General features: G+C 57.6%; 1 protein-coding gene across 6 annotated transcripts in view; it reads right to left on the bottom strand.

The window, feature by feature from the left end:
* Window positions 1–19227, bottom strand: part of ARAP1 (ArfGAP with RhoGAP domain, ankyrin repeat and PH domain 1) — a 32956-nt gene extending 13729 nt beyond the window's left edge. For 5 of the 6 annotated variants that reach the window (XM_062515366.1, XM_062515364.1, XM_062515365.1 and 2 more), the window contains exons 1-12: window positions 18568–19227; window positions 13778–14528; window positions 7489–7628; window positions 5916–5983; window positions 4954–5057; window positions 4263–4433; window positions 2578–2647; window positions 2178–2298; window positions 1857–2062; window positions 1380–1486; window positions 1098–1297; window positions 924–1009 (exon numbers count right to left, since the gene is read on the bottom strand). In XM_062515366.1, the coding sequence (XP_062371350.1) occupies window positions 924–1009; window positions 1098–1297; window positions 1380–1486; window positions 1857–2062; window positions 2178–2298; window positions 2578–2647; window positions 4263–4433; window positions 4954–5057; window positions 5916–5983; window positions 7489–7628; window positions 13778–14451 (1947 nt within the window). In that variant the 5' untranslated portion in view covers window positions 14452–14528; window positions 18568–19227. Of the gene's footprint in view, window positions 1–923; window positions 1010–1097; window positions 1298–1379; window positions 1487–1856; window positions 2063–2177; window positions 2299–2577; window positions 2648–4262; window positions 4434–4953; window positions 5058–5915; window positions 5984–7488; window positions 7629–13039; window positions 13305–13777; window positions 14529–18567 lie in introns of those variants that run through there. The other variant, XM_062515368.1, reaches the window with a different exon arrangement.
* Window positions 19228–20891: the final 1664 nt, after the last annotated feature.

Below are 20891 nucleotides of genomic sequence, written 5' to 3' on the forward strand. Positions count from 1 at the left end.
CCCCTTCCTGCCCCAGAAAAATACATCTGGAAAGCAGCACCCAGCTGTGAGAGGTGGGGTGGTGCTCGGCATCCATGGGGGCAGATTCAAAGTGTTTTTGGTGGCCCCTTGCCACCCTGCTATCCACATCTGAGCAATGCCATTGAGAGGTTTACCAGGGAGACCCACATCACCTCTGTACCCTCGGGAGACTGCCAGCACCCCGCAGCTCTTAGGGGTGGAATGGGTGCACTCCAGAGTCGAGGAAGGGAGGTGCGAGCTGGGGCCCTGGGTTTGGTGGGGTGGTTTCAGGCAACGTTCCCAGAGAGGGGAGGGGAAAGGGAGCAGCCGCAGGCAGCAGCTGGAAGCGTTTGGGAGCTCGGGGAGCAGGCAGTGCTGGAGGCGGGAGCTGTGCGGGTGGGACGCCAAGCAGGAATGCAGGATTTGAGCAGGATGGATGGGAAGGAAGAGCAGAACCAGCCGGGCCCTGCCGGCGGGAAATGGCTGCCAGGTTAGGTCTTGAAACGAATCCCAGCTCCTCCCGCCCACTCATTCCCGGCGCTGGCTGCGCCGACACATTCCTGCGCTCCGGAGAGCTGCTCTGCGCCTGGCCCCGCTCCAACCCCACAGCCACGGCCCCACAGCCACCCCGTGTCCCCACGGTCACAGACACCGTCTGTCTGCGGCACTGCAAGTGCCGCTTGTCCTCACCGGCATGCTGAACTGGCTGCCAGGGGTCCACAGGGACATAAGGAAAGGCTGCTTGGGGGTCCTCTTCCCCCAGCTGAGCCACACCGTTCCATCCCCCCAGGGAGCTGGAATCAGCCTGGAAGAACCCTGCCGTGTTCCAGCACCCCCCAGCCCATGGCCAGCAGCTCCGTAACGCACAGGGAACAGGGTGTCACCCCCCAAAACAGCTTCTTGGGACTGGTCTGTGCCACTACCTGGATCAGCTCCTCAGTCCACACCTTCCTGTCCATCTTCAGGCTCCGGACTTTGGTGATGCCAGGGCCTAATCCCCGGTGTTCCCCTGCCAGTGAGATGAGCAATTAGGGACCCACTTTGGTGTGGGAAAGGTCTGGGAGACCCCAGGAATCCCCGTTTGTCCATATGGGTACCTGCACATCTCTTGCAGATGACAACACAGAGGTTGATGGAGGCCCAGTCGGGTTTGGGGAAGCCGCAGTCGCCACAGAAGCGGTTGGACTCCACTGCCCAGATCCTCTCGGCCACCTCCGAGTTGGAGAGTGCCTCAGTGATAGACTGCTGCATGGCCTCCACCCATTCCTCCTTCTCCTGCTCCGAGTCAGCAGAGAAGCTGCCAGGAGGGATGGGGATGATATATACCATGGCTTGGGGTGGGTAGCACCTTCAGCACGCCCTCCCCACCCTGGGCTCACCTGAAGATCCTGTATGGTGTGGTGAGGTCAAAGCCCCGGCGATCCACCTCCTTGACGTTTCCCACATTCATCTCAATGTAGGTGATGCCAATCCCCAGCCGATAATCCTGGTCAGGGAGGGTGAGCAAGGAATGACGGGGGAATGGATGATGGGATCCCTTGCCTGGGAGCTGGGGCAGCTCTGTCCCTTCCCTGCCGAGCTCTCATCCTGGGGATACCTAAGGCGCCACAGACTCTGGAAGCAGCTACACTGGGTGTGATGTTCCTGGGAGATCCCAAAGCTCAGAGCCAGCAGAGAGGGAGGGCTCAGAGGGCAGCACCCTGTGGCTTCTGTGTGCTGTCCCCATTTGAGGGATGGCAGGCCTGGGTGCCCCGGCTCACTGCTGCTCTGCTCAGGCTGGGAATGCAAAGGGAAGGGGTCCCCCTTGAAACAGCATCAGGGTCCCCCATAGTGCCCCAGCCCCGCCAGCCACCCACCTCCGCATTCTTGTAAAGGAACACTTTGTCCCCAGCCACCACCACAAAGAGCTTGTGCTTAAAGCCCCGCAGCTCCAGGAAGCCACTCTTATCAGCTGGCTCAGTGGCACTGTCGGTGGCTAAGGACATCAATGCCCTCTCTGGAGCTTTGCTCTTCCGCTCCTCCGCGATCTGCTGCAGGGTCCATATCCACTTGTTGCGGTCTGCTGTGGGGCCAGAGACAAGATGGGTCAGGATCAGCCTGGGCCCAGGAGCCAATGGAACTCATCCCTTGATCTGGCAAGGGAGAGCAGCTGGAGAACAGGGACCCCAGTCACTCACCATCATTCTCGGCCCGGAACACAAAGTTGCGGTTGTTGGTGACAACCTCAAATTTCTGGTCCCCAATGCTGGAGACACGGGAGATGGAGGAGACAGGAATGAGCCGCTTGGAGTAGGTATCCTGGGTCAGGGAGTGGGGAGACACACTGCTCAAGTCTGTGGCCTCATTGAAACGGGGCAGTTAGTGCCCTGGGTTCCCAATGCTCCAGCTCCAATGTCCAGGAGGCTCTGAACCTCCCACATCTCATCCCCACCACCCAGCCACGGCTGCTCCCTGGGATACTGATCCTTGGCACAGCCACCTCTCTGAGTTGGGATGCCCAGAGAAAGGTGGCCCTGCTGAGGCAGCTCCTCTGCCACCTTCTTATCCCAAATCCCCAGATCCATCTTCTCCACTCACCTTTTCACTGTCAAAATAGCGGAGATAGTCAGCATCAAGCTTCACCCAGCGTTTCTGGTAGATATAGGACCTGGGAGGGGACCAGAGGGACCCATTGGCGGGGATGCCCTTGAACTCAGGATGATTCTGCTTGCGTGTTCACGCCCCATTTGCCAAAAGCCTGGGGCCACCTCAGCATTGATCCTTCCCTGTGTCCCCAGCCCTCTATGTCCCCAACCCTCCATCATGTACCGTGTTCCCAGTCCATGATATCCCCAGCCCTCCATTCTGCCCTGTATCCCCAACCCTGAATCTGGTGCTATATCCCCAGTCCTCTATCCTGCACAGGGATAAGAGGCCTGGCCTAGCCAGCCCTTGAAGTCCCCAGCCCTTGATCCTGTGCCCTCTCCCCGTTCCCTCATGTTGCTGGTGGGGATAGGAATGGGGACTTCATGCTTTCCTCTAGGCACCAATTAAAACACGGAGCTGAGAACAATGGCTGCCCCTAACAGCCAGGCAGGATTCAGTCCAGGAGACACATTAAAGGAGGGGTCAGTGGCACAGGAGCAGAGGGAGAAGCCCTCTGCTTCATTAACAGGATGGGGGTACAGGTTGGAGGCAGGTGATGGGAGCTGGAAGAGAGCCCACCAAAGACCCCCTTGCCCTCCCCAGCTGAGGATGTGGATCAATCACACAACCACACACACACCAAAAGGCAGGACACTTTTCAAGCCATTCCCTTTAGCATTAAGGTTGCAGGAGGAGCCAAGCCCTTTCCAACACAGCTCCAGCAAGCCCTGCCATGCAGTCCCCTACCAGCACTGAACCCCTAGGGCCAACCCCGCTGGTGGGGCTGGGGGCTGGTGTGGCAACAGGGACACGGTTGCTCAAGTGTTTGTTTACTCAGGAAAGGTTTGTTGGAGCAGCTTCCCAGGGACCTTCCAGCTGCTGTCTCTCACTTCCCCACAGCACGGCTGCTCTGTTGCAAATAGCTGAGCTTCCTACTTGGTGGAACTGCTACCTTGGGGCTTCCTCTGAGCCCAGATTAAGAAGCCCCCAAACATCTGCCACATCTCCTGGTTGATTGTTGCCTTCCAGCTAGTGCAGGGGCTCTTTGAGTGGGCTCCCTGTGCACACTGCGCTGGTTGTGCTCACTGGGTTCACTGGACTCCCCGTGACTCGCTCACCCTGAAGCACACAGAGGCAAGCCCAGCACTTCCCCTGTTTTACTGCTGCATCACTCTGACTTCCCACCATGAGCCCAAGATTTGGGGCTGCCATCCCTTGTGATAGGGGCTATCACCACCTCCTTCTGTGGCAAACCCAGCAATCCCAAATGCTCAGCCCAAACACTCCACCTCATCCCTGACAGCTTCTCTTGTGGTCACTGCTATTTCAGGGCTCCCCCCGAGGAAAAGCAGCTCTTTTCCCAGGATGCAGGGTCAGAGAGGAAGCTTGAGCTGCAGCCTCCCCTTCTCAGCAAAGTCAGTACAACAACTGGTGGCGCCTTCTCTGAGAAGGGCACTTTCACAAAAAAAATGGGTGTTTCTGTCCTAAATCACAGGTTAGAAGGGAGTGGAAGGAACCCCTAGCAATGGATTTTCACCAAAGCAAAAGTACGCCCCCATGAGCAGGAATTACAGGTGAGAAAGGGAGGGGACAATCACCCTTCCATGTCACACAGGGACCCCCAGTACATCACTCACCCCTGTGGCGGGTTCTTGTCAAGCCACCCTGCTTTGATGGTGGGTGACAGCAGGGCGGTGTCACTGGTGCCCTCCATGCTGTCACTGAGTGTGTCGGAGCTGCTGCCAGGGAAGGCGTCGGGTCCAGGCAGATGCAGGCTGGGGTCCCTGTCGCTCCAGCTGCTGCCACCACTGGGGATGAGGAGCCAAGGGAGGGGGTTAAGAGCTGGCGGGTCCCGGGCGGGGCTGAGGCTCCCCGGCATGCTTCAGCTTCCCTGTGACCTTCCCTGAGGCACAGGCAATGCAGGCCAGCTGTATGCAAGCGGGGACACTGGAGACAGTCCCCTCAGTGGGATCCCAGCATTACCCCCAGTCCCAGGGACAGCCCAGGCCTGACTCCCAGTTCTGGGACGGGGGACAGGGGCACCCCCAAGACCACAGCCCCAACCCAGTGACACACAAAGCTGCTCTCTGCTCACACATCCGGGTGCTTGCACACTATGGAGCTGTGTGTATACAAGAAGCCCTGACCTGTGCACTCACCTGCCCTGCCATGCACAAGAGTTCTCTGCCTGTGCTCACACCCCCCACGCAAACAAAAATACCCCCTGGTACACGCACACACATATCCCTTGCCTATACACACACACACAGCATGTCACCAGCCACACACACACATCCCCTGCACACAGCACAGCAGCCAAGCTCGTACTGGGCAGGGGGTGCATTGGGGTGGTCCTCGCCGAACTCATCTTCACTGAAGAGGCTGTTGAAACGCAGGGACCGTGGTCGCCCCATCCTAGGCTCAGCATCTTCCTGCAGAGACACACACAGGTGATACATGGGGTCTTCTTGGTGCCCCCACTGCACCATGAGGGTGCAGGATGGATGGAAGGAGAGGGGGCATGATGCCATGTCACCAGCCTATCCCCTGTTCAACAGGTGCCCAGAGTGCCAGGGTGCCCAGGAAGAGGCATGCTGAGGCTCACAGAGAGAGGGCAGTGCAGTCAAGGGAGGAGCTGAACACCAGGATGGTTATTTATAGCAGCTAAAAACGTTGGAGCTTCATGAGAAATCTGGCATCGCCTCTTTGGCCCTGGTGTTCCCAAGCAAAGGCAGATGGCTTCAGGTGCTCAGGGGGCTCTGCAGCTTCCAGGACTCCTCAAATTCATCCGTTCCCACCCCAGAGAGCGAGGGAGGCAGATGGAAATTCACAAACCAGATATTACATTCAAGATGCAGTGCTGGAGATGTCTACTAGCACACACTCTGGGCACGTGAGTGTGCTGGGGTACAGCTGTGGGTGCACCCCGGAGATCCCGGAGGAGCCAGTGAGTGCTTCCTGGGGACACTGGGGTGAGACCTGGTGGGTGCTCCCTAAGGATACTTGAGTTCCAGCACCATTGAAAGACCTTATTATACTTCCCAAGGCCACTGAACAACCCAGTTCCAGCTCTAGGGCTCCAGCCCCCATGGGAGACCCAGGGGTTTCTTGCTAGGGAACTGGGGGAGACCCAGTGGGTGCTCAGTGAGGCAGAACCCCCTCTCTAGCCACTGCCAACATGCTCCTCCAGCCCCAACCAGTATCTCTGGAGCATCCCAAGGCTGGTGCCTATCCTTAGGACCAGTCACCCTGCTAGCTCCTGCCCACCTCCAGCCCCATGTGGGACCAACCTTGGCCATCTCCCCCGTTGGTCTGGCTAATTCCTCCTCCCACGCCGAGTCCTCGTAGTCTGAGTCATCTGACAAAGGAGAGGGAAGATGCTGGGAATCAGCTGGGGTGGAGCAAGGGGTCCAAATTCCCCCTGCTACCCTGGAGCCTGTGGGGAGGCATGGCTGGCTCCCCCTTGCTTTTCCCTTGGTAAATAACCACCCCATCCCTGTGACAACAAGGGATTTATCAAAGTGTGGGGAAGAGCTGGAAAAGGGCAAAGTCCCACTAGTGGCACCTCCCAGCACTGTCACAACACTCCTGGCCTCGCCAGAAGGGGACTTGGTGACACCAGCCCTAGCCCTGTCCAGGCTCTCATGTCACTGCCTGGGAGCTCCTGCTGCTGGGGGTTCCCAGGGGCTTTTTCCACAGCTTGCTTTCCAGGGTAGATTCCCCTCCCTCCTCTCCCATTCCTTATCAGCTCCGGAGCTTGTGCACCATGGAAATGAGATCCCAGAGGATGATGGGAGCAAGAGATGGTTCCTCCTCACCCAGCAGCCACATCAGCAGAATTCCTGGTGAGGATTGTAGCCCCACAGGGAACAAGTGGCCCCAGACAGCCTACCCCTGGCAGACACCCATTCCCAAATCCTACTGAGAATCTGGAGCAGATTCCTCCCAAAACCATCCCAGATTATGCTGTTTGGGCCCTGGCAGCAGGCAAGGATGCTCCCAGGCTGCAGGGGATTGAGGGGTGCAGGTAGATGCTCACCTTGGCACCATAGAAACCCCCTGAAGACTCTGCATCCCAAACCCATCAGGGTATGAGCAGCTTTCCACCCCGTACCCCCCAACAGACAGATAAGATCCCTGTCCATGGCTTCTCCCATCTTCCGAAAGTTCCCAGTTAAATCAGTGCTGCTGCTTCCTGCAGGGCTGCTGGCCTTGAGAGGCACCCAGCATCCCACACAACTCAGCCTTATTCCTTCCAGCAGAGCTATTCCAGCTGAAGTATAGTCCAACCAAGGCTGCATCCTGAGACCAAGCCTTCACCCCTCCATGGGGGTCCCCAGCTCAGCATTGCTCCCTGCAGTGGGCTGAGCCCCAGGGACACCATGAGGATGGGACTGGAGGATGCAAAGGCACAGTTCTGGGACCCCAGAACCAGGGACATCTGCATTTCACGCTCCTGATAGGCTCACTTTTCCTCTGTGAGTGGGTGGGTGCTTCCAGTACCCACAGAAACCTTTGCTCTGCCCTAGGAGAGGCTACACCCAAACCCCCAGTCCACATCTTGCATCACCTGAAACTCCCAACCCAGGTCTTACACCCTTTCCCTGAAGCCCCCACCTCAGACTTCACACACCCTAAATCCCCCAGCCCAGGTCTTGCACACCTGACACCCCCAGTCCAGAAGGCAAGAAAGGGGATAGAGAAGAAAGAGACCGCAAGCAAGAACAGAGGAACAAACTGACAAGAAGGAAGGCACAGCACCCGTGGGATTGGATGGATTGCATGCTGATGGATTGGCAGCCAGATATCCCAAGGGAAGATCTGTGGCTCGGGAAGATTGGAGGGGCCCCACCTTGTACTCACCAAATTCTGGCACGAAGGGAAGGGTGGCCTTGGAGGGCAGTGCTGGTGGCGTCGGGGCTGGCGCCTTCGTGCCAGGCAGGGAAGACAGGGTGATACCAGGTGCTCTTTCAGTGATAGGGACCTCCTCTTTGGCAGAGATACTGTGGGAGAGAGGAGCAAGCACTGCCTTATACCAGCCCTTGCCTCACTTCCCAACCTGATACACCTGCAGCGAGGTCACAGAGGACCCCCAAAAGGGACCAAACCTCAGCAGATCCAAACCCACAAACCAATTCATAAGACCCCATGGCAAAGTTTTTTCTGTGATTGGGCTATATGACAACTTTTCTAGCACAGAAATGTTTTCCTGACATACAAACCTCACTCCCCTGTATGTCCTCCACGGCTCAGGATCCTTATCTGACTCTGGGACACCCCAAGCCACCCACAGCCTTAAAGCCACATCCCAGAGCAGGCTGTTTTCTTTCCTCCAGTCTAAACAATGGCAGAGCTGCTTCCTTATCTGGTTTGCAGGTGGCCACAGGGTTTCTTGAGCAGGGTAGGGGTCCTAGGGATGCTCTGTGCCACCAGCTTCCTTATGGTGGGGTGGACACTGGACATCCAGGGTGGCTGCTATGGCAGCAATAAATCCTGGAAATGGAGCTTCTGCTGGGTCAGTGAGCCATGCCCCCAGCCCCAAAACCTTGACCAGTGGGGAGCGGGACTATGGGGACTGTCCTCTCCACAAAGCCCCTGAGCAGCTGGGCTCAGCCATTCCTACCTCCTGTTCCTTGCTACCTGCCTTCCTGAGACTCAGAGGTGACAGGCAATCAACAGAAACCTCTGGGGTAATGGTGTTTTCAAGGCCAGGAAATTAAGAAGTTTCTCCAGGGTATAAAAATACAAGGTACTTTTGGAGCATCCCTGAATCCAGGGAGAGGGCAGAGGCAGTGGGCAGAATTTCAACCCCAAGCCCCGGGCAAGTGAGTCCCAGGGCACCTGCACGCTGGCACCATCCCCATCCTTGCCCCAGCTACCTCCCACTGCAGCCACAAGAAGGAACAGCTGGTTAGATTGGATACTGGGAAGAAGTTCTTCCCTCTGTGGGTGGTGATGCCCAGGCACAGTCTGCCCAGAGAAGCTGTGACTGCCCTATGCCTGTAAATGTTCAAGGCCAGGTAGGATGGGACTTGGAGCAACCTAGTCTAGTGGAAGGTGTCCCTGCCCATAGCAGGGGGAGGAACTAAACTAACTTGAAGGTCCCATCCAATCCAAACCTCTCTGTGATCCCATTATTCCATGGTCAGTGATGCTATCAGCACCCCATGGTTTCTGGGGATGTGCCTCCCAGCACCATGGCTCATACACAAGAGCTTTCCCTTAGCTTGGGGTGAGCTGGAGAAGAAACTTCTCCCTGGCTGGAGTAGGAAACAAGGGAGGACGGGAGGGCTGGCTCTCCCTGGGTCAGCCTGACCTCATTTCTCAGCAACTATTTCCATGGGAACCAGCCACAACCATCCATACATTAGGGAATGTTGGCAGGGAAGGAGGGGAGCACGGGCAGGGGAGTGTGGGCAGTGGAGCAGCACTGCTTCCAACACCACCAGGCAGGAGGTGCTGGAGCATCCAGGTGTGCAGAGACCCAGAGACATAGAGGTAACAGTACACAAGGCACAGAGCCTTCAGCAAGAGCCTGGCTGGGGTCTGCATCTGTGCAGCCACCCAGGATGGTGTTTGCCCCTTGGGGTGTTGTTGGGGGGCTGCAGCACAAGCTCCATGGCCAGCAGTGAGGTGACAAGCCTCAGGCCAGGACAGCCCCCATCTCCTGGATGGGGACTTCTCAGGAGGGTTTCTGGCTCAGCCCCAGTCCTGTCCAGCCCCTAGCCCCACCATCCCAGGGACCAGCATGATGAGCACCCACAGAGCTCAGGCACAAATAACAGCCCAGTTCCCCAAAACACCCTCTCCACTGGTCTGCCTGCTCTCCATGTCATCATCTACTGCTGTGGCATCTCTGGGCTTCCCATCTCTCCCCATGACTCCATGGGGTAGTGTGGGTGCCTTATCACCCCCTACATCCTATGAACCCCCATGCAGCCATGCCCAAAGGATACCAGTCCTGCTTCAGGCAGGGTCTGGCTGGTGCCATCTCTGCCATTAGGGAAGTGGCACACCACTGCCTTATCTGAGCATCACCTTATCTACTGTCCTTTATCTAGAACAGCCTCTCTTCTAAGGGGAGTAGAGAGGGGTGCTCTCCCACAGGCACCACCCCAAAGCCAAACCTCTGCCCAGGCCACCACCCCTGCTCAGCTCACCCAGCCCTCTGAAAAGGAGTCTTCTGTCATCACTTCCTTGGACATCACTTTCTACAACCCCCTCCCCCCACCAGCTGCTCGGGGGGCTGCTATAATCTCTAGACCATCCCCTGGGCATGGGGAGGGGGTGCCCCCCTCACTGACAGCCTCATCCCACAATCAGGGTGCACACATGAGCACCCATTGCTCATGGGACCCTCTGTGGGTTGTCTAGGTCTGAGCCATGAGCGGCCAAAACTGGGGGGCTCACAGCCCTGCTGCTGGCATTGGGAGGGTGCCATCAAGTCCAGAACTGGTGAGAGAGAGCTCCCAATGTTGAACACAGCTGCTGCCATCAACCCATGGGAGGCAGTATCTCAGACATCCCACTCCCAGCAGGGCTGGGACGATCCTATCACCTAGCACAGGAATGCTTGGGGCGGCCCAGGGTTTGGGGGAGATGGTGAGAACCCAGAGGTGAACATAGCCTGGAGGAAACCACAATATGGCTCTGCAAGCAGCTAGGAGGAAGCGCCAGGGACCACGGCAGCACAGCCGGAAGTGAGGGGAGATGGGTGGGTGGTGTCACCCTAAAAGTGCCCAGGTCACTTGCTCTGCTCCCAGGCTGTCTGCATACACAGGGGTGCTTCAGCTCTTCCTCAGCTCTCATTCTCGGAGGTCCCTCCCCTGTGGGCACTCCCATCTCCACAAGAGGTTATGGTGGGGTCTCATTCCCACCCAGAGACAGGGCCAGAGTAATGCAGCTGCCTCACAGCTGCTGGCAAAGAGCCCTAGCCCCAGCCTGGATGCAGTGAGCATCACCCTGATATGGGCAGGTACAATCCAGACCTGGGCAAACATTGCCCTGATGTGAGATCAACTCAGCATGGGCAAGGATCATCCAGACATGAGCAACCATCAGTCTCTACATGAGTAGGCATCCCCCCCTGTTGTTGGTCCTTGGGCAGCCCGGCCATATCCCCCCCCAACCCCAGGCCTTTGATCTTCACTGGCTGCAGACACCCAAGTCAGATCCCCCAGGGGGCAGGAGATGGGTTTGGGACCAATAGCAGCACCTTAGGGCTGTGGAGTTCCCTCTGACCTAGCACAGGGCACTTTAACCAGTCACCCATCACTCCAGGGAACGCCAGTGTGGATAACTTCACAAGCTTCCAGAAGATGCTGCCCCACACGTAGAGCCGGGACCCAACGCCCACCGTAGGGTGACTCATACCCTCACCCTCTTGAAAGCACCCCTTGTCCACGCCAGCTATCCTGTACCACAGCATCTCCTCCAACCACAGGTATGGCTAGGCACCAGCACTGGCCAAAGAGTGTCATAGAACCATGGAATGGTTTGGCTGGGAAAGGACTTTAAAGCTTATCTTGGGCTGGGACACCTACAACCCCAGGTTACTCCAAGCCCATCCAACCTGGCTTTGAACATTTCCAGGGATGGGACAGCCACAGGTTCTCTGGGCAGCCTGCACCAGGGCCTCACCACCCTCAGAGGAAAGAATTTCTTAGGAAATTATAGCCCTTTATTTTTAAAATGTTCTCAAAACAAGAACCCTCCTATAGCAAATACATTTCTGGCCATATAATTAAAGTGACTTTTGAAATCAGAGTTTTGGGACTCAACTGGGTAGTTCTGAGCTCCCCAATATATCCATATAAGACACATATAACATATATATGGATGCACAGACATACTCCTGCATATATTCACTACAGCATCAAGACCTATGCGAGAAATACACACACACACACACACACACACACACACACACCCCCATATACATTCCCTTTTGTCACTACCAAGCACCAACATATACGTGTAATCTATGTGTTATGAGTGCATCATGGCACACCAGGTGCCAGAGCCCTATGGCCACCCACTTGTCACACACTGGCACAGCCCCCAGGGCTCTGCCACGGTGACCCCAGAGTCCCCCCAAGCCACTGGAGCACCCTTGTGTCCCGGGGGTGCTGTTCAGCCACCGCCACCTGGCGAGGCCACAGGTTCATCCCGTCCTGAATCCCACGCAGATCCCAAGGGACCCTTAAGCACCCCCACATCCCCCGGGGCAGCTCCAGGGGGGAATCCCATCCCCGGAGTCCAAGCGCACAGCTTTTAGGATGCCGCTCCAGGTTGGGCAGCGCCTGTTCCGCGGCAGGAGCGCCCTTCCACGGGGACAGCAGGGACGGGGCGACAACAGCGCCTGGGGGCTCACAGGCCAGGGCAGGAAACACCCGCTGGAGCCGGCACAGCGAAACTCGCACCCGGTAGCGCCGGCAGCGAGCGCTCGATCCCATCCCCAAAAAAACCCCTCCGCCGCCCCGGGCCCCTCCGCCTGCTGCTGTGCGGCACGCCCGGCGCTGTGCCAGCCGTGCCCTCCTACCTGGGCAGGTGACAGGAACCGCGGCGGGACCGAGCGGCAGCACGGGCAGGGCTCGGGGAGGCCGGCGGGGAGCGCAGCTTCTCACCCCGGCACTTCCTGCGCTGCAGCAAAACTTCCTGAGCTGGCCGAAGCAAGCGGCAGGTACGGCACCAAATCCTCGGTATGGCTAGTAGGAACCCACGGCATGGCCACTACCAGAACTCGGGCGTGGCTGGCACCAAACACCCCGCACGGACGGCGCTAAACCCACGGCGCAGCTGGCACCGAACCAGCAGGGGAAAAGTACCAAACCGATAGCATGTCCAGCAGTAAACCAGCACAGCTTGCACCAAAGGGACAGCCATCGGCCTCGTCATGCCCGGGTAGCCTCCTGGCCAGGGCAGGATGGAGAGCGGCTCCAGGAGGATTTGGGTGACTGTCTCGGTGCAGAAATGCACTGGAACAGTTCCTGGGGTGCCAGCATGGACACTATTGATCCGGAGTCTAAGGAGCCCCAAGGTGATACCCATCCCATGGCATGCCAGCCCCCCACATCAGCTGCCTGAGCCCCCAGCCCACTCCCTGCACGGGCACGGGCACAGCACGGGCGGAGGGATCACCTCCACTCACCACAAAAAACCCACTGGGACACAGGGATGGGAAACTGAAGGGGGAGCCCAGCCACCAGCCCTCCCATTCTCATCCTGACTACACACAGGATACCACCCAGCACCATCAGGACAAAGCCAGGCTCACTCCCAGGACCCCTTTAGGGGACCAGCTAGATACCCCAGCTCCAGGAACATATACCCCTTAGGGTCTGTGGGTCCTGGGGAGATAACAGGGGAGGACTCTCGGGGTGGGGGGCACACAGGCTTGCTGACATTCCCCCACCTCATCCCGGGATGGTGCTGGCACCCAGGAGCTCGTCTTCCCCTTCCAAAGTGCACTGCCAGTCATCACTCCACATCTGCAGGATTTGGGAGTGCCCTGGAGGGTTGGGACATCAAAGGCAGGACTGCAAGCGGTGCTGTCCCGACATTCCAGCCTGCTCCCATGTCATCTGTCCACAGAAGCTGGCAGCAGCTTTGCCCCATGCTCCCTGTGCACTGCGCTTCACTGTCTTGCACCCGCTGGTGTCAAGAGTTCCACAGGCTTCGGCACCACCTACATTGCAGGTGGGGGCAAGGCAGGGCTCTACATTGTTGTGGGGACTGCACCCCTGGCCCATGTCAGGCTGGGGTGACCTGGGTGACTGGGATGATCAGGGTGGATACATCCAGCCACAGCCAAAACAAATATCTCAGCACCACCTTCCCTTCCCCCCCCAGCAGTGCTGCTACCCCAGGGAAGTGTGCTGTGGCCTGGGGCAGGGGTACACCCAGGGGTTGTGCTGGGGTTGGCAGTGGGGGGAGCAGTTTAGTACCCTCATAGGATGTGCTGGGGCTGGGGGTACCCCCAGAGGTACTGAGCTCTGGGGTGGGGGTACTCGCAGGAGATGTGCTAAGGTCTGGAGAGGGCAGGCAACCCATGTTGTGACCCCAGGGGTTCCACCCACATCACAGTAGCCCCCCCACACAGACCCTGCTGCCTTGGGGCATCCCCAAGCCCACGCCCCTGCCACCCCCTTACCTCCTCTGGGACATAGCCCTTGGGGGGAGCACAGGGGGACGGTCAGGCAGCGGGGGGTTCTTCAAGCTCTGGCACTTGGTTTCCAGTTGGTGCCGCTTGGCTGGCAGCGGTGGCAGTGGGGGTCTCGCCCTGCTGTCAGCAGGGGACTTCTCCCCAAGCACGGGCAGAGAGGGGTCCTCCAGGGCTGGGAGATGGCTGCAGGGTGCAGAGGGGGCCTCGGGGCTGCCCCCCGATGGTGATGGTGAGAATTTGAGGGGGGGACGGCAGCCCACCCTGGGTGGGATGGGTGGGGGCAGCTGGGTGAAGCTTGCACCCCGCTCTGGCTCCAGCAGTGGGGTCCCACCGGGCACTGGTGGGCACCGGGGCTCCAGCTGCTCCGGCCCTGTTGCAGTGCTCAGGCGGAAGATGTGGCGTTTCATGGGGACAGGTTTACTGGCAGGGGGCTTGTGGGTCCCGGTGGGCAGCGGGGCCTCAGCAAAGGCTTTCTGCAACCCCAGGAGGATGCGGCGGCGGTGGCCGGGCAGCAGCACCCCAAGGCGGGTGAGCCCCTCGTCCGTCAGGGCCCGGCAGTCCCACACCGACCACAGCTCACTTTGCTGAAAGCTCTCCACATACTGGTCGAGATGGAGGGCAGACAGCCAGGCGGCCACCGGCAGAGATCCCTCCTCCTCCATGGCAGGGGCTGGCCACAGAAACCTTCACCAGTCAGTACATCTTCTATTGCCAGCAAGGCTCAGGATGACATCAGGACCTGGAAATGGAGACATCAGGATCAGTCCCCAGACACAAAACCAAGTGAAGCCTGGAGTCCCACAGCCAAAATTCTCAGTAAAGCAACCCAGTTTTCCTATGGCCTCCAACCACGCTGTGGCCTCAGGATCACCCAGTCCTGAACTGGGGGGCTGCAGGAATGTGGAAATGCTGGAGGGTCCCAGCTTAGGGATTGAAACATAGATGCCATCCCTTTAGAGGTGAAGGCACCATGGGGTCTCAGCATGGTCCCAGGGGGGTGACATTTGGGCTGTGGGACAGAACAGTGGGGGATTATCCACACTGTGGATAATCAGGGAATATGCCTGAATATGCCTGATTCAAACTGTTGGCTGCACCTTAGGGCTGTCACCCCCCAGAATGCAGCTCCCCTGGTTGACAGCAGCAAGCCAGGATGGAGTGACATGGACAGTTGGATCCAGAAGGCTGTCCCCTCTCCCAGGCTGTCCCCATCCCAGCCAGTGGCAGGGTGCTGCTGCTGGAGCACCCAAACCACACCAAACCCCTCCTCACAGACCATATGCCCACCATGGCATTGCTCCCAGCTCCAGAGCCCTGTCTGTCCTTGGCATTGCTCTAGCATGGCACCCTGGAGTGCTGGCAGAGCACCTATGCAGCACCCTTGGTGCACACACCTAGCAGCGTGCCCTTGTGGCATCCAGAGCTTGGGATGTGGGCTCACTTGGTGTCCCAGGTCCCAGAGCAGAACACCCATCCCACATCATAGCTGTTGGCAGGGCAAATCCCTGCTATCCCAACAAGCGGCAGATGGGATACCCTGCCCTTCCCACCCACCAGCATCATGGCCTCAGCAGGCTCCAGGCAGGAGGCAGATCCCACCATGCCAGCACACATAGCACTGCTAGTGACTCCGGCACCATCTTATTTTGGGTTTGCTGGAGGAGGTTTTTTTTAGACCTGCTAAGAAGGAGCTTGAGGATTTCCTGGAGCCATAAATAGGCCAGTCTGATCTGCAGTCAGAGTCACATTTTCTGTGACTCAGGCAGGTCCCAGCCCTCAGCAACACTTGCGGTTTCAGTGCAAAGTGCACAGCTCAGCAAAGCTCATTCTTGACCCAGCACTAACTGGATACTGCTGAGCCTGAGGCATCATGGGGTTCCCGCAGCCAGTGACCCCTACACCTCGAGACACCAGAATCCCAGTGGTGATGCTGGGATGTGGCTACAGTGCCACCTCCCTGGCACCTCCTGGCACAGTATGGCTTTGCTTCAGGCTCCAGAGACCAAGTGTCCAAGGAGGGAGTAACAGGGACCCAGGGCTAACTGACCCCTGTGGTTCCTTGCTGACAGCACCAGAGAAATCGGCAGCACTCAGGACCTTCCCACTGGTCCCAGCAATCCCAACCAGCACCACAAAAATCCCTGAATGAGAATAAAATTTTCTCTCCCACCTCCACACCTAGAAAGCCCTCATCTATTATTGAAAATGGATAAGCGATGGTGCTGGCTGACATTGCTGTCACCAGATCCCAGTGACACCAGCACAGGCAGGCTCAACCCCAGCTAAGCACTGGCTCCAGAGGAGCAGAGGGAAACACAGCAACACCAGTATGGGGCTCCCACAAATGCCCCCTGTCCCGGGTAGAGCCAAGGAGTCACCACCAGTGTCACCCATTTACACCAGTGCCAACATCCCCAGTGCTGTGCCAGGGCATGAACACAGTGGTGGGACAGACCTAACAGGAGAGACAACTGCACTAGCACTCACCACTGGCACTGTCCCAGCACTGTCTGGGGTGGCTGAGGACTCTCCTTGCTGGTCACTGGGAACAGGGGTGAAGACAAAACTCCAGCAAGGGAAGCACAGGGTCCCAGTGCGCCAGGCTGGCAGCTCCCTGTTGCTGTCAGACTCACCAAGTAAATAATTAATCAGGCCTTCACTTGGTTCCCTCCTTCAATCATTAATCATTTAACCTCTGTGCTAGACAAGATGAGGATGTTCCAGAAGCGAAACCAACACAGGGAGATCCCGTAACCCAGCTGGCTGCTGGGGATCGGGGGTAACCCTGGCTGTGGCCCCTGCCAAGCCCAAATCCGCCCAGTGCTGACCCACTGCATTCCTCCCCAGGATTAGGCAACACCACAGGGGCTGTTTTGTAAAAGACTTAAAGGCTGGACAAATGGCGTGAGGAGGGAATGGCAAGGGCTGCCAGCACCCTGGCACCATGGTGCTGGATAAGTCAGGACACCAGAATACGTGAAGACCAGACCCCTCAGCCCCATCCCAAACCCACACAGCCCTCACTTTCCCAGTGCTGGGGATGAAGGATCTGGGGGTGTCTGGTGCTGGTCCCCTTTGTCTGGACCAAGGGGCTCAGCAAGTCCCTCTACCCCCAAACTTGGGTGCTGGCTGCTTTTCCACAGGCTCCTGCAGCTACCCCAGCCCACCTCAGATGCACTCAACTCAACAGAGCATTTGGGATGCACCTCTTCCCCCAGCAGAGCCGAGCATCCTGGCCCAGGGAGGAGCCCCCTGTGATGCAGGGGTGTGCCCACCCTTCACCCATCTCACCACTGCTCTCAGAGCCGTGGGCTTCCAAGCCCTTAGGTGGGGCACAAATGAGGGCTGGGCTTGTTCAGTTAAGGAGCTGTGTTTGCCATGGAGGCTGTGGGCTCTGCCGGGGAGTAACAGGCAAGCATGCTCCCTTTACTGGCTCTAGCTTCCCCCAGGTAATCAGTGTTACCCCTAACGAGGTGCCAGGGATTGAGTAGTGTGACCAGAACCTGACAGAGCTGCACTCCGCACCCAAGCACCAGGTAATAAAGTGGTGGTCATCCCACAGCTCTTCCCTGCTTTTCCCTGTGATGGCAACCAGGATAGTGGCCATGAGCCAAGAAAACCCAGCATAGGAGCCCTGTTGGGTGTCTGGCACCCACTTTGATCTAGTGATTGATCTAGTTCCCACTGCAATTCCTCCTCCAATGCAGGCAAACCCTACATTGCCTGCCTGCACACCAAGTTCCCCTTCCCAGGTCTGTGGGCTCATTAATCAAGGAGAGCTAATTACCAGCACACGGTCCCTGGGCTCAGCAGAAGGAGGTGGCAGGCCTGCCTGTGGTCCAGCTGGCTCCGTGGAGGTCTGCCAAGGGGTCTCTGCTCGCCCTGGTACTTCCTCAAACGCCACCTCAGCAATGGGAACTTTCCGGAAAGCCGAGCAGAGTTCTGAGCTGGGATGTGGTGCAATAGCCACCCCAGGCCCCAGCAGAATGTGAAGCTTCAGTGTGGTAATGCACCGACCGCAGCCGCCATGGGGGACAAGAGGGACAGATCCTGAGGCGGTGTGAACCCTGGGTGACAGAAGGATGGGGCAGGGCTTCCAGCAGGAGAGGAAGGAAGAACCAGGCAGGGTGATCTCTGGGAAGTGGGAGCTCACCAGTACTGCAGCAGGAACCAGGTACCAAGGACGGGGCAGTGTGGGGCAGCAGGACAAGCCAAGTTCTGGCCACTGGACAGAAAGAGACAAGCAGGCAGGTGGCTGCCATGTCCCACCACCATGTCCCAGGACCCCTGTGGCTCCCCAGGAAGGGCAGTAGCTGGGAAGCTGTTACCCACCAGGGTTCCTGTGGGCACAGGGGACAAAGCCAAGTGGAGGAAGGACCTGTGGGAACAGGGTGGGCCACTAGAGGGAAGGGTGCCATACTCAGCTGCCATACTCCAGCAGCAGTGGGCAACCAGTATCACACCACAGTGATTTTTACCCTTCCCTGCCTAAATTAAGGAAAGATCCTCAGACAAGGGGCCATGGCCAGCCAGAATGAGGCCAATGTCACCAGTGTCCCTGCTAGATGGCAGGGGGTGAATGTGATGTCCCCAACAAACCTGCCAGGGCTACCGCAGATTCCCTGCCCAGCTGGGAATTGAAAGCATTACATCCTCACCCTGAAACTACCCAAGCAGAATCCTCAGCAAGCAGCGAATATCCCAAAGCAAATGAAGGCTCCCAGGACAGCACCCAGCACTCCACAAACCCCTTCCCACCCAAACCCTCCACACTCCACCTTAGTGGGTATACATCTGCTCAGCAGTGCCCAAAGTCTTTCCTGGGAGGGTGAAGCTTTTTCATTTTCAAGATCTTCTCAGCCAAACAAATTACAAATTATATTCAAGCCCCCCTCAGGCGCTGTTCAGGGATCAAGTTCAGGCTTGCAGAATCACAATCCAGAGGTGGAATTGCTTCTCTGGAGCCTCCTCCCTCTGCCATGAGTTGCCATTTCCAGGTGGTTCATGTGAAGAAGCCAGAGGGTGCCCAGCCCCCTGCTCCGGGGCTTGATGGCTCATACACACACGAACACACCAGGGTGTGCCCCAACATGGGAACTGCCCCGAGCTGGCTTTGTGTGCAGATAGAGGGTGTGCATAGAGGTGGAAGGCAGGCAGTGATAAGGCGGGTGAGAAGTCAGGGACAAGGGGGAGGGAAAACTGGGGGTTCCTCATTTCCCCAAGGTCCCACCTGCATTCCCCTTCCCCCATGAAAGTAAAACCTGGGAAGGTGAAACATATGGTAGCAACAAACAGATAAGTGTCCCGGCATTCCCTTCTACAGCATTGCTACCTGCCTCGCAAATCCAGCCAGAAAATGGGCAAATACAGCTAGAAATGAGCAAATCCAGTTAAAAAAAAAAAAGGGTAAATCCAACCAGAAATGGGCAAGTCCAGCCAGAAAGGGGGTAAATATATATGGCAATGCTGTTGCTACTGACTGAGTTTCACTGGAATGCTCTCAGCTCCTGACACACTTTATGGAAGCTGCCAGCAAACTAGGTCAGAGAGCCAAACCCCACGTGCACAGCCACTCCAGAGGAGCCCTAGTGTCCCAGTGTCTGGTGATGCTGGGGGGAGGCTGTGCCAACAGCCTGGCTGCAGAGGATGGGTCTCTGATGGGTCCCCTGGGAAGCATGGCACCTCCTTCCTCCGTGAGAAATCAGCCCCATCACCCAACATCCAGCACTGAAACCATGTGGGTCCCTGTTTCACTTTCCCGTAAGTGGGAAGTGAAAATGTCATGGGGAAGGAGTGACCCCACCAGCTATGGATGAAGTCCTGATACCCTTCCGCCTCCTCTTCATGCTTGTTGGGGTGCAAGTCCACCCATGCACAGGCCCTGTCCCCAACAGCAGGGTCACACCATACCAGGGCCACCCCCTGGATCCCCCACAGCACTGCAGACAGGCCAAGCCAGGGGATGCTGCAGCAGGGACAGAAGTACAGGGAATGCCAATAACATGCACCCACCCTCACTTTGCAAAAGTCTTTCTACACAGTCAGGCTCTCCTGCACCTGTAGATTTGGAGGAACCCATCTGCAAAGCTTCCCCAAGCATCAACCCCCGCCACAGCCACAGAGTCCTGCCACAGGAGCTGCATCACTCCCTGCATGGGGGAGCATCACTCCCTACCTCCCATGAGACACCCCCAAAATCTCAAGGCTTCACCCTGCTTTGAGGATAAGTTCTGACAGCAAATGCATCCTCAATATTGCTCTAAATATCCCTATCCCTGATGCCCTAGCTGTGGCCCATAATAACTCAGCCCCAGTTGCTGCTGGAGCACCCCCAGAAAACCACCATCAGCTCTTGGAGGAGTTTTACTTGCTGCGTTCCTCTCAGCACCCCAGAAGAGCCACCCACTCCCAGCACTCAGCACCATGCCTCCAAAAATTGGCTTTTGGGAGCTTTTTTGTTTTATTTGGGAGCTTTTTTGAGGCAGCATTGCTGCCCCTGCAATGGTGCTAGACCTAGGAACTCCTCCCCTATGGACGCAGCCCCTGGACACCCCAAACACCAACCCGATGGCCCCAGCAGTGTGAAGGTGTCCCATGGAACCAGCTTGTCATTACAGGAGGACAAAGCAACCACCATCCCAGTTCCAGCTGCGCAGCACTGGTAAAGCTCCAGCCCGCGCCAGACAGACTGGGAAGCAGTGAGGAAGAGGAGGAAAGCAAGGGAAGCATCACCTGGCATCTGGGTGCTATTGGTGGTGGTTGGTGTGGCACAGGCACTGCTGGCAGGTGCCCTGGCACAGCCGCAGCTGACGCTGTTTTTTGGCTGTGAACAGGGACATGCCAGGTCCCCAACAGAAAACAAATCTGCCAGCTGGGCCCTCAGGGTCCGCTTTTCCCAGTTTCAACCCCAGCATTGGCAGTACAACCACCCACTATCCCCCAACATGTCCCTCACTCCAAACAGGCAGTAGGACCCCTGCAGTGGCACAGGAATGAGGGCTATCAGCAATGCCAGGGCTCCCTGGAGACTGGGACTGAGTTGGGTTATACTGGGGTTGAGCTGGGGTGGCTTAGGGGAGTTGGAATATACTGGAAGTGAACT

The sequence above is a fragment of the Cinclus cinclus genome, chromosome 2 (genome assembly GCF_963662255.1).
Source record: "Cinclus cinclus chromosome 2, bCinCin1.1, whole genome shotgun sequence".
In the NCBI taxonomy this organism is placed as follows: Eukaryota; Metazoa; Chordata; class Aves; order Passeriformes; family Cinclidae; genus Cinclus; species Cinclus cinclus.